This window comes from Melospiza georgiana, chromosome 6, assembly GCF_028018845.1.
Source record: "Melospiza georgiana isolate bMelGeo1 chromosome 6, bMelGeo1.pri, whole genome shotgun sequence".
NCBI lineage: Eukaryota > Metazoa > Chordata > Aves > Passeriformes > Passerellidae > Melospiza > Melospiza georgiana.
This window is the reverse complement of record NC_080435.1, coordinates 13,170,491-13,182,438: the sequence shown is the minus strand read 5'-3', so window position 1 is coordinate 13,182,438 and position 11,948 is coordinate 13,170,491. Positions and strand designations below refer to the sequence as shown.

The 11,948-nt window shown below is 48.1% G+C and overlaps 1 protein-coding gene and 1 non-coding gene across 2 annotated transcripts; both read right to left on the bottom strand.

Annotated features, from left to right (window-relative positions):
- Positions 1 to 4,395: 4,395 nt before the first annotated feature.
- On the bottom strand, positions 4,396 to 9,051 carry RPLP2 (ribosomal protein lateral stalk subunit P2). Its single transcript, XM_058026098.1, has 5 exons — positions 8,962 to 9,051; positions 8,368 to 8,491; positions 6,613 to 6,661; positions 4,927 to 5,025; positions 4,396 to 4,513 (listed from the first exon to the last, which is right to left on the bottom strand). The coding sequence occupies exons 2-5, from the start codon at positions 8,488 to 8,490 to the stop codon at positions 4,437 to 4,439; spliced, it is 348 nt and encodes a 115-aa protein (XP_057882081.1). The 5' UTR covers position 8,491; positions 8,962 to 9,051; the 3' UTR covers positions 4,396 to 4,436.
- On the bottom strand, positions 6,346 to 6,478 carry LOC131085361 (small nucleolar RNA SNORA52). Its single transcript, XR_009114625.1, has one exon. It is a non-coding gene; the product is annotated as a small nucleolar RNA SNORA52 (small nucleolar RNA).
- Positions 9,052 to 11,948: the final 2,897 nt, after the last annotated feature.

Sequence of the window (11,948 nt, the reverse complement as noted above, 5' to 3'; positions counted from 1 at the left end):
GTCACGTGATGGAAGCTAAATTCAGCAGGTAACCCTTGCATAAGTCCAATATTTGAGTTCAAGTTAGACATCATACTCCAGCCTCTACAGACAGAGCACTTTTCCATTAAGTGTTTGCCCTTTGCTTTCATCAGACAGGCAGGAGTACAGCTTTAGCTTTCTTTCATGTCCTGCCCCCAAGCCCACCTCACCTAGCTGCCAGGAACTCCCCTTTATACATATTAACATCCTGGAGTACATAAAGAATTAACCCTGCTTACCTTAATCCTCTCTCTATACCCACCCTTCTCTCCCTTCCTCTCATACCTCTAGTTGCTTTTGTAATTTCCTTCCTCCCTTGCATTTGATGTGGTTACATAACCCTCGTCTCCACCTGGAGAGGGGAGCTCTGGCACACCTGAGCCATGACTCTCTTACAGACCCTTAACACCAAGGCCATCACGGAGCTTCCACCCCATGCTTCTGATGACACAGGAAGGTGTTTTCATGTAGTCAGTCCCAAAGGAAACATCGTGACTTGCCTTTTCCACAACAGGGATTGTTCTGCAGAAGAATTGGTCACTGGGCTGTGACTTGAGCAGAAGTCTGTGGCAAAACTGACCACTGAACCTTGTCTGCAGATACCTCCCAAACATCTGTAACCACAAGAACATCTTCATTCTGGAGCCGGTGCTGCTCCCTCTTTTTCCAGAATTTCACAAGCCTTAATGTTCCTAGTGTTTCTGGAAAATAGAAACAACAATGCTGTGACAATGCTGGAGTTATTTTCACTTGATTTCCCAACAGCAATCTCATCCTGAGTTGTTTACATCACTGCCTTGGCCCTCAAGGTTACTTATTTGAGGAGGTTAATGCTGCCCTGTTGAAACAGGTCGATGAAACGAACCATGTGAACCCTAATCTCTTGTGGAGTGCTGCCTGGGTACTGGCACTAGCAGGCTGACAAACAACTGTGCTTTTCTGAAAAATGAATTAACCCTAAAAACTAATCTCTTTCCCCCCAGTAAGAAAGTTCAATAGTTCTGCAATTGCTCACGATGCAGCAGTAAGCCAGATCAGTGGGATTTACAAGGCAGCTTTTCCTGCATGTTAAACTCAACTGAAACTCTTCAAATCCACTCATGCCCCTGCAAGCTGAGATGCCACAGAGACAGCTTCACATACAATCTCTCGTTGTTGTGTTTGTTTTCTAGCCTAATGAACAGCGAGCTGTTAGTACCTTCAAGATAATAACATACAGGCAAACAATCTCTGCTTTTTCAGGAAGACTTTGTGGTTTTGCCAGCCATTGGGAATTCAAAGGAAGACCAAAGGCAGCCTGTTACAATGTTGATTCCAGAATGTTACTGTAGTATTGTTGTCCACAGTCAGCAAGAAAAGCACACCACTCATGAAGCTCAACGCAAGTGCTCTCAGCATCACTGGAAAGCCGGAGTTAAATGTCTTTTTCTTACCTGTGATGTTTGTGTATGTCAGGTCATTCCATGGCAGACTCTTGGCACGTGCTTCATAGGAGCATGTCCTGAGGCAGAGGAGCAGTCCTGCTCCTTTGGGACTGAATTTTTCTTCTAGGAAAGGTACTACAGCCATCTCTGCACCCACGTAAGTCAAACCTCCTGAGTTCAGCAGGCCTGCTGCCTGTAGGAGCTTGCAAAACTGGGCCTTGGTAGTAAGAGTGAAACCAGTTGAGAGTGGCCCCAGGGAGCCATTGCTTATTGCTTTACAGTAGTGCCCAGGACATCCTCCCTGCTTTCCAAGTAGTGGAGATGCCTTGTCCCTCTCCCTGCCCCATGGTGTTTGTAAGGAATGATGTTCAGTGAGAGCTGATTTGTGACAGCACGTGTACCAGTGAGGAAAGCCTGCACGTTTCAACGTCAAGCCCATGACTAAATCACTCTCCCCTGCAGTCAATTTGGTAATGACCAGTTACTAGTGTAATCTCCAGGCACAGGACTATCCCTCCCTTTCTCTTCAATGCCCTTGAGCCCATCTTTTATGAAGAATTCAGGAAAAATCTTCTCTAGCTAAAATTGATTCTGTAAGGGGGACGGACTAGGCAACAAGTCCAAGTATGAGCAGGCACTAGTCTCCTCTGAGACAATCATGGAATGCCATGCATCCACCCTTGCCTTTGATAAGTCTGAAAGGCCATTGCTGAGACTTGAAAATTCTGAACAGTGACTACAGAGCAGAAGCAGGGATCCCATCTCCTTCACAGCTGAAGCTCATTGAAATCAGAACAGAGGGAACTCCATGTAGAGCACCAAACAAGTGTGCAATAGACTTCCAGGCACATCACTGCTCATGTACAAAGCCATCAGGTGGCAACAGTTTCATAAATAGGTAAGGAAGGGGGAAGTAAACTTAATAGGTTTGATTTTGTGTTCAGAAGAAATGTTCACTATGAAGAGGTTTTAGCAAATTCTGCAAAATGTGTGTGAAATCTTGGAGCAAAGCCGAGCCATGCCCTGTTCTTTTCAAGAAAAACTTACAAGGTGGTTATGCTACATTGACTCCTTGTGGCACTGTGATGAGAGCTCTATTTTCAGTGCTTTCCCTGAGAGCTGCCCCCAGAAGTTTCTTCTCAGAACAGTTTAGCAATGAGCCATTCTTTAGCTCAGAGCAGGCTAACTGACAGTTTTGAACTTTTGCAAAGGAATTTAAAGGTTGTTAAGAGGACACCCACTGCAAGATCAGGCACATAGTTCAAGGTTTTATCTTCATGGGAAGAAGACAAAAACAGGGTGAAAAAATAAGTTAGTCTAGATGTAGCTATACTCCTGCCCTCATCACAGTAGCCAGCAACTGGCACCACAGGTTTGTTTCGTCTCACGAGCCTGGGCACAGCAAATTCATCAAATAGCTCAGTGCCATTCAAATAAATTCCTTTTGCATGGAAAAACCCTGAGTGCTGTGCCAGGGCAATCCCTTCCTGTGTAAACACTGCTGGTGCTCTTGAGGCAGCAAAGCAAAGCACTACTGTGGAGGGGGGAGGCACCTCTCACTAAATCCACATCCAAAATCCACTCTTTTTCAGTGACCTGAAATGGAGAAATCACCAAGAAAAGCAACACAGCCCCCTGCTCCCAGGGCTGAACCACGGCCATTATGGTCTGACAGAGAACCACGGTGAACAATGAATGGTTTCCATTACTACCAGATCACCAGGCTGGCACTTAAGAGACAAAGTAGATGAAAGGTATTGGCACTGTTACTGCTGTACATTTTTCTGGCACCGGGGAGAGAAGGGCAGCAAGGGTTAGTTGCTTAAATCACGGCCATTTTGAGAATCTAACTTTCAACTGCTCTTTTGCTTTGCTGAGAAGTATGGGGTGTTTTCTCTCAGTACACCAGAGATGAAATAGTTTTTCCTACTTGGATTTCACCCATCTCTACTCCCAGAAGTATTTTCCATGCTTTGTCCAATGACTCATATGAACACAGCTGTATCAGCGACTGCTTTTCCCCCAAAAACTACACTAGAACTCAGTATACACACTGCAGGGGTATCTTTTTGACTCTACCTGTGCAGACTTAATCACAGGAAGATCATCACACATGCAATATGCACTCTACCTACAATGACAGATAAAGACTTCCACAAGAAGCCATGTTAAGTTGCCGGCCAAAACCATCTTCTAGCAGTACACTTCATAAATAAAGCAAAATTCACTTTCCTCTCAGGCTGGTAAGTTCTTGGCATGCCAGAGATGTTTCAGTTCTCCAAAAACACCATTCTCATGTTTCTTTGTTCAGATCAAGGTACAATTTATGTCCTGATAGCCCAGAACAGCCATTCAGCATGAAGGGCACCTCTGCATTGATCTGTGTCTTATGACAGCAGGATGCAGTTAGGATTTTTTCTGGTTACAGACTGTTAAGCATATGGATGTACCAGGAAATCCCAGTCAACCATTTTATTGATGTTGTCCCTAGATCTTGGAAATCTGAGAGTCATGAAATGGGTGCTTTTAAACATTTAAAAACCAAATTACTATAATTAGCTCTGAAATTATGTTACTGGCCTAATTCAGGCCTGCTGTTCATTCAGTTTCACATTTTGGAATTGAATAAACAGATCCTGGAAACAAAGTCCTTTCATTGCTGAATAGATGAGCCACTTCACTGAGTAACTGAGAGAAAAACAGAATGGAGGTGGCTAACATCAGGAAGATTCAGTTTCCACACACTGTTTGAGAAACAGCAGTGTCAAAACAAGAACCCAGGTTCACACAAGCTTTGCCATCTCCTCAGTACTCACTGAGTCTTATAGTCTGCCAGAAAATTCACACACCTATTGCAGACAGAGATAAAAATCAAAGCTGTGTTAGAGCTATTGAAAGAACAGCTGAATCCAAGAGCACTTGCACGGTAATGATAATAAACACAGAAACATTTAAAACAAAGAATTTTAATAACTTCTCTATAACAAATAATTAATCAAAGAGGCCGAATCCCATGTCATCATCAGATTCTTCTGATTCCTCCTTCTTCTCCTCTTTCTTCTCCTCAGCTGAAGAAAAAAAAGACCAAGTGAATAGTCAGTATTCACACTGCACCACAGATTTCCAAGATACAAGATTTGGCGGTCTCAGCTCCCCTGCCTACTGGTATTGGAGCCTGCAGGGTTTATCTCATTCCCTTTCAGCAACCAAATAACACTGAATGGATACAGACATTACTGTTACAGAAATGTGTTTTACACCACTAAGTCTCTTTTGATTTTTAGTTTTAAGCAACACCAATCCTAAGGCAGACAAAGAGCAAATGCTTCTGACTGTCCAAAGGAAAAGTAACTGTTCAGTTGACACTTCCATCACTGAACAGCTGAAGTGGAGAAGCCTTGAAACGTTGACTCAGCTGTTAAGCTGTTACCAAGAGCCAAAAGGAGTTGCCCTGGAGCCACAGCTCTGCACTCTCACTCACCGGCAGCAGGGGCCGCAGCTGCGGCAGGAGCAGCAGAGCCCCCTCCAGCTGAGACTGCCACGGCTCCCCCAGCCGGCATGCTGGCAAGCTTCCCATTACCTGAACGGGACACAAGAGAAGGTATTTATTTACACGCTCATCCCAAGCACACAAGTTAAGGGAAATGGGAAAGTGCAGGAAAAAACTGATCCTGTCTCATGGATTGAACCTGTCACTAATCTGCTGAAAGGAGCAAGAGGCTGCATTCATGATAAATGTAAAGTGTTCTATGAAAAACACTCAGGAGTTTTAAGATTCACAAAGGCTTACCCCAAGAACACTGGCAGCATATTATTAGTAAGTTTTCTTCTGTTCAAAAAGTCCCTTTCTTCCAAAAGCTGTCATAAAAATAGCAGCAAACACATCCAATTTCGCACACCCACATTGTTCTCTGAATACAGCACAGTAGCCCAGAAAGTGATAATGTACCTCAAGAGTAACACTGGCAGCACTGCTTTCTCCTGCTCCTCTTTTTTCCCCTTTAAGGGTAAAGAGAACTCTGAGGGCATAACGGGATCACACTTACAGGAGAGAAAGGGAAAGACTGATTTATTTATGGCAAAGAGTACAGTATTTAAACAAATTCCTCAGCACCCTATGAACCCTATATTGCATCTCCTTTGAGACTTCTGATTTCTGTTTGCATTTGGAAAGGCAGCAAGTTCTCTGGCCTCTTGCCTTTCACATACCAAGGCTCCCTTGGTATTCAAAGGTCACATACACACTATGTTTGCCTGTATTCCAGTTTCTGGGAATCAGTTTCTAAATAATTCCCTGTTACTTCAAGATCTAATTAAACTAGCAAAGTAAACAAACATGTTTCATATGCATGTATGTTCTAAGAAACAATTTATTTAAAGTATTGCAGAAAGAGACAGCGTAAGTGTGTTGTAACCACAAGTATAATAGCTCTCTTAGGTCTTTCAAACCACATGGATAGAAATGTCCAGTGCCTGTTCCTGACAGCAAGGCCAGGCAAAGTGCTGGCTACCTTTAAACAAAAAATATGCCTGCAAATTCCCTTGTGCCTATACACTTGCAAAATAGTAAAAATTCATTATTCAGAAACCTTTGCACTACCTCAGCTGTGCTTTACACTTCAGCCCTACGACCCAGTCAGTCATGTAAAAAGTTCCAGCCTCAGTAAGAGCACAAATTTCTATGGAAATCAGCCCTCAGAGTTCTGTCTCAGGGAAAAGGAAATGCTGGACTCTGAGAGCTCTACAAGACGTGCACTGGAGGCTTGTGCTCATGGCAGAGTGTGGAGCTGCACCCCAATGCCAACTGCCTGCTCCTTATGTTTCACATCACTGGGGCACACAAGTGGGTGAAACACAAAACATCTCCTAGAGACCCCAAAGGACAGCTCAGTCCTTATCAACATGTCCAGAAAACTCCATCATGAGCAGACTTCCAGTAAGCTCATACATGTTTCAGTTCTCCAGTTTAATGTGGTCCACAAGCGAAACCCAGCAGGTACTGGCACTGACCTGCAGGGAATTAGAATGGACCTGATTCCACTCAATCCAGCTGTGGTCCACATTGCTGAACAAAGAGTCTGTGACTTGGCAGCAATTCCCTACTCTCAGGTCTAGGCTATCAAAGGAACAGAGGCAATTACCTGGCTCATTCAGAGACTCTACTTACCCTGGGCAATTACATCTTCAATATTTTTTCCATTCAGCTCACTAATAACCTGTAAGTAAAATTTACAGTGTTAGAGTTTCCAAACAGCATAAGAACAACTTACATTTAAACAAGTACTGATCAATCATCATATGCAGTGCCTCCATCCTGCTGCTTATCTAGCCCCAAAATTCCTTACTTTTAAGTACCAGGAACAGAACATTGACATGAAAACTTCGCAAAGTCTTTAGTATTTTCATGAAATCTGTTACTGAACTCATAACTAATCCAGTGAACTTGGAAAACAGAGGATACAGAAATGTTGTGGAACCAATTAGGAAGCCCCACCAACAGTGTAAGTCACTGAGGGACTGTTTACATTTCTTGCTTAATGGCCCCTGGGAGGCTCTGAAGCACTGGGTTCTGGACCCAAAACCACAGGGTCCCATTCCTAGTCCTACCACATGTTAAAAGCCAAGCTATTGTATCCTTGCCCTGGAACACAGAGTTCCAACTTTAATTTTATGACCATTGTTGTATAACCAGAGATGACAAAAGCAAAACACAAACCTCAAAACTGTTAAAGCAAGCACTTTAAAGTAATGCTCCAGAACTTCCTGGTGAGTCCCAGCTACCAGGAGTCAGTGGCCAAATCTAAAGGACTTTAGCAAGAGCTTTTTAACAGGCACCTTCTGCTTACACAGAGCGTGGGATGTGCGAAATATGTGCCTGCATCACTGCTCCATCCAGGAGAAAGGTGATTCTAATACTTCACTACATTTACACAGGATTAAAATACAGACAACCCAAAAATTAATTATGACCAAAACAGATTCCAGAACAGCTTTCTGAATATTGGAGGATCAAAGGAAGCAATTAATTAAGGCATTAAACCTAAAGGAGCCAAAACCAAAAGATCTGGCATTTAAACAGGAGCACCACGAGTTCAAACCAACATTCCAAACCATAGTAAGGACACTGTCAGCTCAGCCAACCCTCTGTCTTGTTGGGCCTATGGCAAAATACTGGAAAAATAGTTTCTTTTCATCTGTACTTCTCTGGAAACACTTCACATAGGAGTATGAGAAAAATTATAAGATCATTTTATTGGTTCTTGGTTTTTTTTCTTCATTGTTAATTATTTCTAGGTCCACAATACTGAAGATCTATTATTTCACAAAAAACATTCTAATTAAGATACTCTTTAGAAGTAGTTTTTTAACATAACCACATTCATATTAATTTCCAAAACCTTCCTATATATTATCCTCAAATACCTTTAATCTCCATGTTAGGACTTGCCTATGTTTCTTGGTGAGGAAACAAATGCTCCTTTGCAGCACACTAAATAAAAATGTATTACTGAGTATCAGGCCTTCAAAAGTGTTAGCTCTGGATCGATACTGACTGAAAATAAGAAGTGAACCTTCAGTGCAGACATGTCAGAACATTTTCAGTGCATCCTTATATGCAGCCACCATCTCAATGAGGATGAACTACCAGAAGCCAGCAACAACTGACAGAGACCTTTGTAGAGGTATTGAATACACTCAATACCTTTGCAGAGGTATTGAATAAGAAAACCAGACTTTCAACAAAAGTTGTAAAAACTTATGACTGGCTAAGTAGTGTTTAGAATTCACACTAGTAAGCATCACCAAATGTCTGAACAGTGTAACAGCACATCAATAGGAAGGCAACGGGAACACTGAAGCCAAGGAAACAGCTCCAATGTCTGGTGATGGCTGGGACATCTGAATAAAGAGGCAACGCCACCTTGTTCATGCGTTCATCGTCCGTCTCGATGCCGACGCTGTCGAGGATCTTTTTCAAGTCCTTGGACGTGGGGGACTCGTTGCCCCCGAGCACGGCGAGCAGGTAAGCAGCGACGTAACGCATCCTGCAAGAGGAGAGGAGAGTTTCAGCCCGGCCGAGTTCCGCGTGCTCGGAGAGCGCCCATCCCTGCTCCCTCCGAGCCACAGTCCTGCGGCTCCGCTTCCAAAGGAGGGCCCGCGGCCGGCGAGGCCCCGCTGCGCAGGCTGTGCCAGCACGGGGCCCTGCCGCGGGCGGCCCGCACACGCTCCCGCCCGCGCCGGCACCGCACACCTCTCCCGACACCAAGCAGTAACGCGGCACTGCCGAACTGGTGTCCGCCTCAGCCCGTCCCGTGCCTCAGCCCGTCCCGTGCCTCCGCCAGCCCCGGCCCCGGCGCGGGCCGGGAGAGCACATGGCCGCCGTTCTCCCCTCCTGCCCCCCCACCCCCTCCCTCCAGCCCGAGTGATCTCGCCCGAGCCCCGCGGTCGTGGCGGGGCTGGCGCGCGCGGGCCGGACGGCACCACTGCCGCGGAGGGGGGCGCGCCGCGCGCTTACCTGGCGACGGCGCGGGACAGTGGCCTAGGACGTGCGCGCGCGAGGGCAGAGCGGCGGCGAAAGGAAGAGGCGAGGCCTCGGCAACGCCTTCTTCCCGCCACCCCTCAACAACGAGCGCTGCCATTGGGCCGGAGCGGCGGGCAGCGCGCAGGCCAATGGGGAGCCGCGGGTGCGGCCGCCGCCAGCGCGGCCGGTAGCGCATGCGCAGAGCCTGGGCTGCCCATGCTGGGTGTGCTATGCGGCCTTGGGGTTTGTGCTGGGATGGTGGAGATTCCCCAAATCACGGGGTCACAGAGTGAAGGACATTGGAAAACACCTCTGCGATAATCGCGTCACACCTCTGACCTAATGCCACTCTGTCCACTAGAACATGGCACTGAGTGCCACATTCAGTCTTTCCTTGGACACCTGCAGGAACAGTGATTGCACCTCCAGCCCCGCGCAGTCTGTTCCAATGTCTGATCACTCTTTCTGTGGAGAAATTATTCCTGATGTTCAACCTAAACCTCCCCTGCCACGGCTTAATACTCTTCTCCACCTCTGGAATCCTGCCCTGGCCTGGCCTGGTAGGGTCAGCACAGTCCCCTCCATTTGTCCCGTGAGCTGGGTTCTGCCACCAGGGGCACCCTAGGCAGATCCACACACAGAGCCCTCAAATAAGTATTTGTTTGTTTTGTATCAGTGCAGAGACGGGCAATGGGTGATGAACCCAGAAAGCCAGTGTCTGGCCTTGTTGCGTTTCTTCATGGAAAGGGTGGTCAGGCATTGGAAAAAGCTCCCCGGGAGGTGGTGGAACCATTGTCCCTGGAGGTGTTCTGGGAACAACAGGACATACCAGTTAGCTTTGCTCTAGTTGTCTCAGTGGTGTTTGGTCGGTGGTGGAACTTGATCTTGGAGTGGCCAGCAGGATTAGGGAAGTGATCATCCCTTTGTACTTGGCACAAGTGAGGCCACACCTCAAGCCCTGTGTCCAGTTCTGAGCCCCTCACTTCAATTCAGACATTGAGGTGCTGGAATGTGTCTGGAGAAGGGCAATGGAGCTGGGGGTGTTTAGGAGGCTCAGAGGTGACCTTAGCACTCTGTACAACCACCTGAAAGGAGGCTCTAGAAAGGCAGGGGTTGGCCTCTTCTCCCTGGCAATTAGTACAGGACAAGAGAACATAGCCTCAAACTGTGTCAGGGAAGGTTCAGATTAAACATTCAGAAGAATTTCTTCACAGGAAGGGAGATTAGACATTGGAATGGACTGCCCAGAGCAAAGTGGAGTCACTCTCCCTAGAGGGGTTTAAGCAAAGACTGGATGTGGTAGGTACTTAGTGCCATGGTCTATTGGCCGTGGGTTGGACTGAATGACCTTGGAGGTCTTTTCCAATCTGAATTAAATATTTGTGAAATACCTCAACTCCGTGTGTAGATTGGCTTCTTCCACACTGGGTGGCAGAACACACTTGTGGGACAGCACACTGAGGCAAGGCTCCACAGGAGGGACAGGGCTGCTCTCCTGTGCTGGCAGGCTGGGAGCTGGTAATCCTGTGCCATGGGATTACGGGAGTCACCACCTGTGCTTATTCACTTGATTTCCTGCACTGGGGAAAGGAATGGAAGTAAAAAGTTAGCACTGTGCTGAAACCCATTGGATGCAAACAAACCAGGCATGCTGGTTCAGCAGCCTGGGCTGTGGCTGTCCCTGCCTTGCTGCCCTGGGGGTGCCCCAGAGATCCCCAGTGTGGTGGGGCTTCTGTGGTAGCTCAGGTGCTCTCAGAAAATGACCAGGCTCACGGTGTTATAACTGAGCCAGAGCTTGGAGCAGTAGTCAGTGGTTGTTGTCTACTACCTGTAGGAAATTTCCCTCAGGGCCATGTGCAGCTTGCATCCAGAGTCCCAGAATCAATAAATTGGGAAAGACTTCTGAGATCATCAAGTGCAACCTATGACCAAACACCAGCCTGTCGACTAGACCATGGCACTGAGTGTCTTTCCTTAAACACTTCCAGAGACAGTGACGCCACCACTTCCCGGGGCATCTCATTCCAATGCCTGACCACCCTTTCTGTGAAGCAGTTCTTCCTGACGTCCAGCCTGAACCTGGACATAAGCTGGAGAGCACGTCCTCTTGTCCTGTCACTTGTTTCTTGGGAGAAGAGGCTGACCCCCACCTGGCTACAGATCTCCCTTCAGGACAGCCCCAGCCCTGCGCCCTCTTAGGCTCGCAGCCCCCGCTCCATTTCCCTCCCTGGATTTGTATGGAATGAGCACAACACCCGGAGCTGCCCGTGCCTCCCGCTCGCTTGGAGCCCAGGGGAGCCGAACCGGGACCGGCTGCGGTGCCAGGGCCGAGGCCGTGTGGGGAAAATCTCCTTTCGTGCCCTTGCCGTGGCAGCAGGACGCCTGGATACTGTTACCCATGCCATCCGGCCCGTGTCCCGCTGCCTCTGGCACCTCCCCCGTCCCGTCCCGCCCCGGACCGCGGCGCAGCTCCCGAGAACTTTTCAGGAAGTGGCGGGCAGAGCTCTGCCCAGCCCAGCCCCGGCTGCCGAGCGCCCGGGGCCGGTGCGGAGGGGTGAGACGAGCCGGGCACCGGGGGCGGCTGCGGCTGCTGCCGGGGCCTGGGCAGCGCGCCTGGGGACGGGGCCGGGGCACGGGGAGCTGCGGGCAGCCCGGCCCGGTGTGCGTCCGTGTGAAGGGCTGTGTGTGTCCATGTCCGGGGTGTGTGTGTCCATGTGCGGGGTGTGTGTGTGTCCATGTGCAGGGCTGTGTGTCCATGTGAAGGGCTGTGTGTGTGTCCATGTGAAGGGCTGTGTGTCCGTGTGTGGGGCTGTGTGTCCATGTGCGGGGCTGTGTGTGTGTCCATGTGCAGGTGTGTGTGTCCCTGTGCGGGGCTGTGTGTGTCCATGTGCGGGGTGTGTGTGTCCATGTGCGGGGCTGTGTGTGTGTCCATGTGCAGGGCTGTGTGTCCATGTGAAGGGCTGTGTGTGTGTCCATGTGAA

Coding starts and splice junctions, on each gene's coding strand:
- RPLP2 (XM_058026098.1), bottom strand. CDS start 8,490: ATGCGTTACGTCGCTGCTTACCTGCTCGCCGTGCTCGGGGGCAACGAG. Junction 6,662..8,367: donor ACGATGAACGCATGAACAAG/GTGGCGTTGCCT, acceptor TTTTACTTACAG/GTTATTAGTGAGCTGAATGG. Junction 4,514..4,926: donor AGCTGCGGCCCCTGCTGCCG/GTGAGTGAGAGT, acceptor TTTTTTCTTCAG/CTGAGGAGAAGAAAGAGGAG.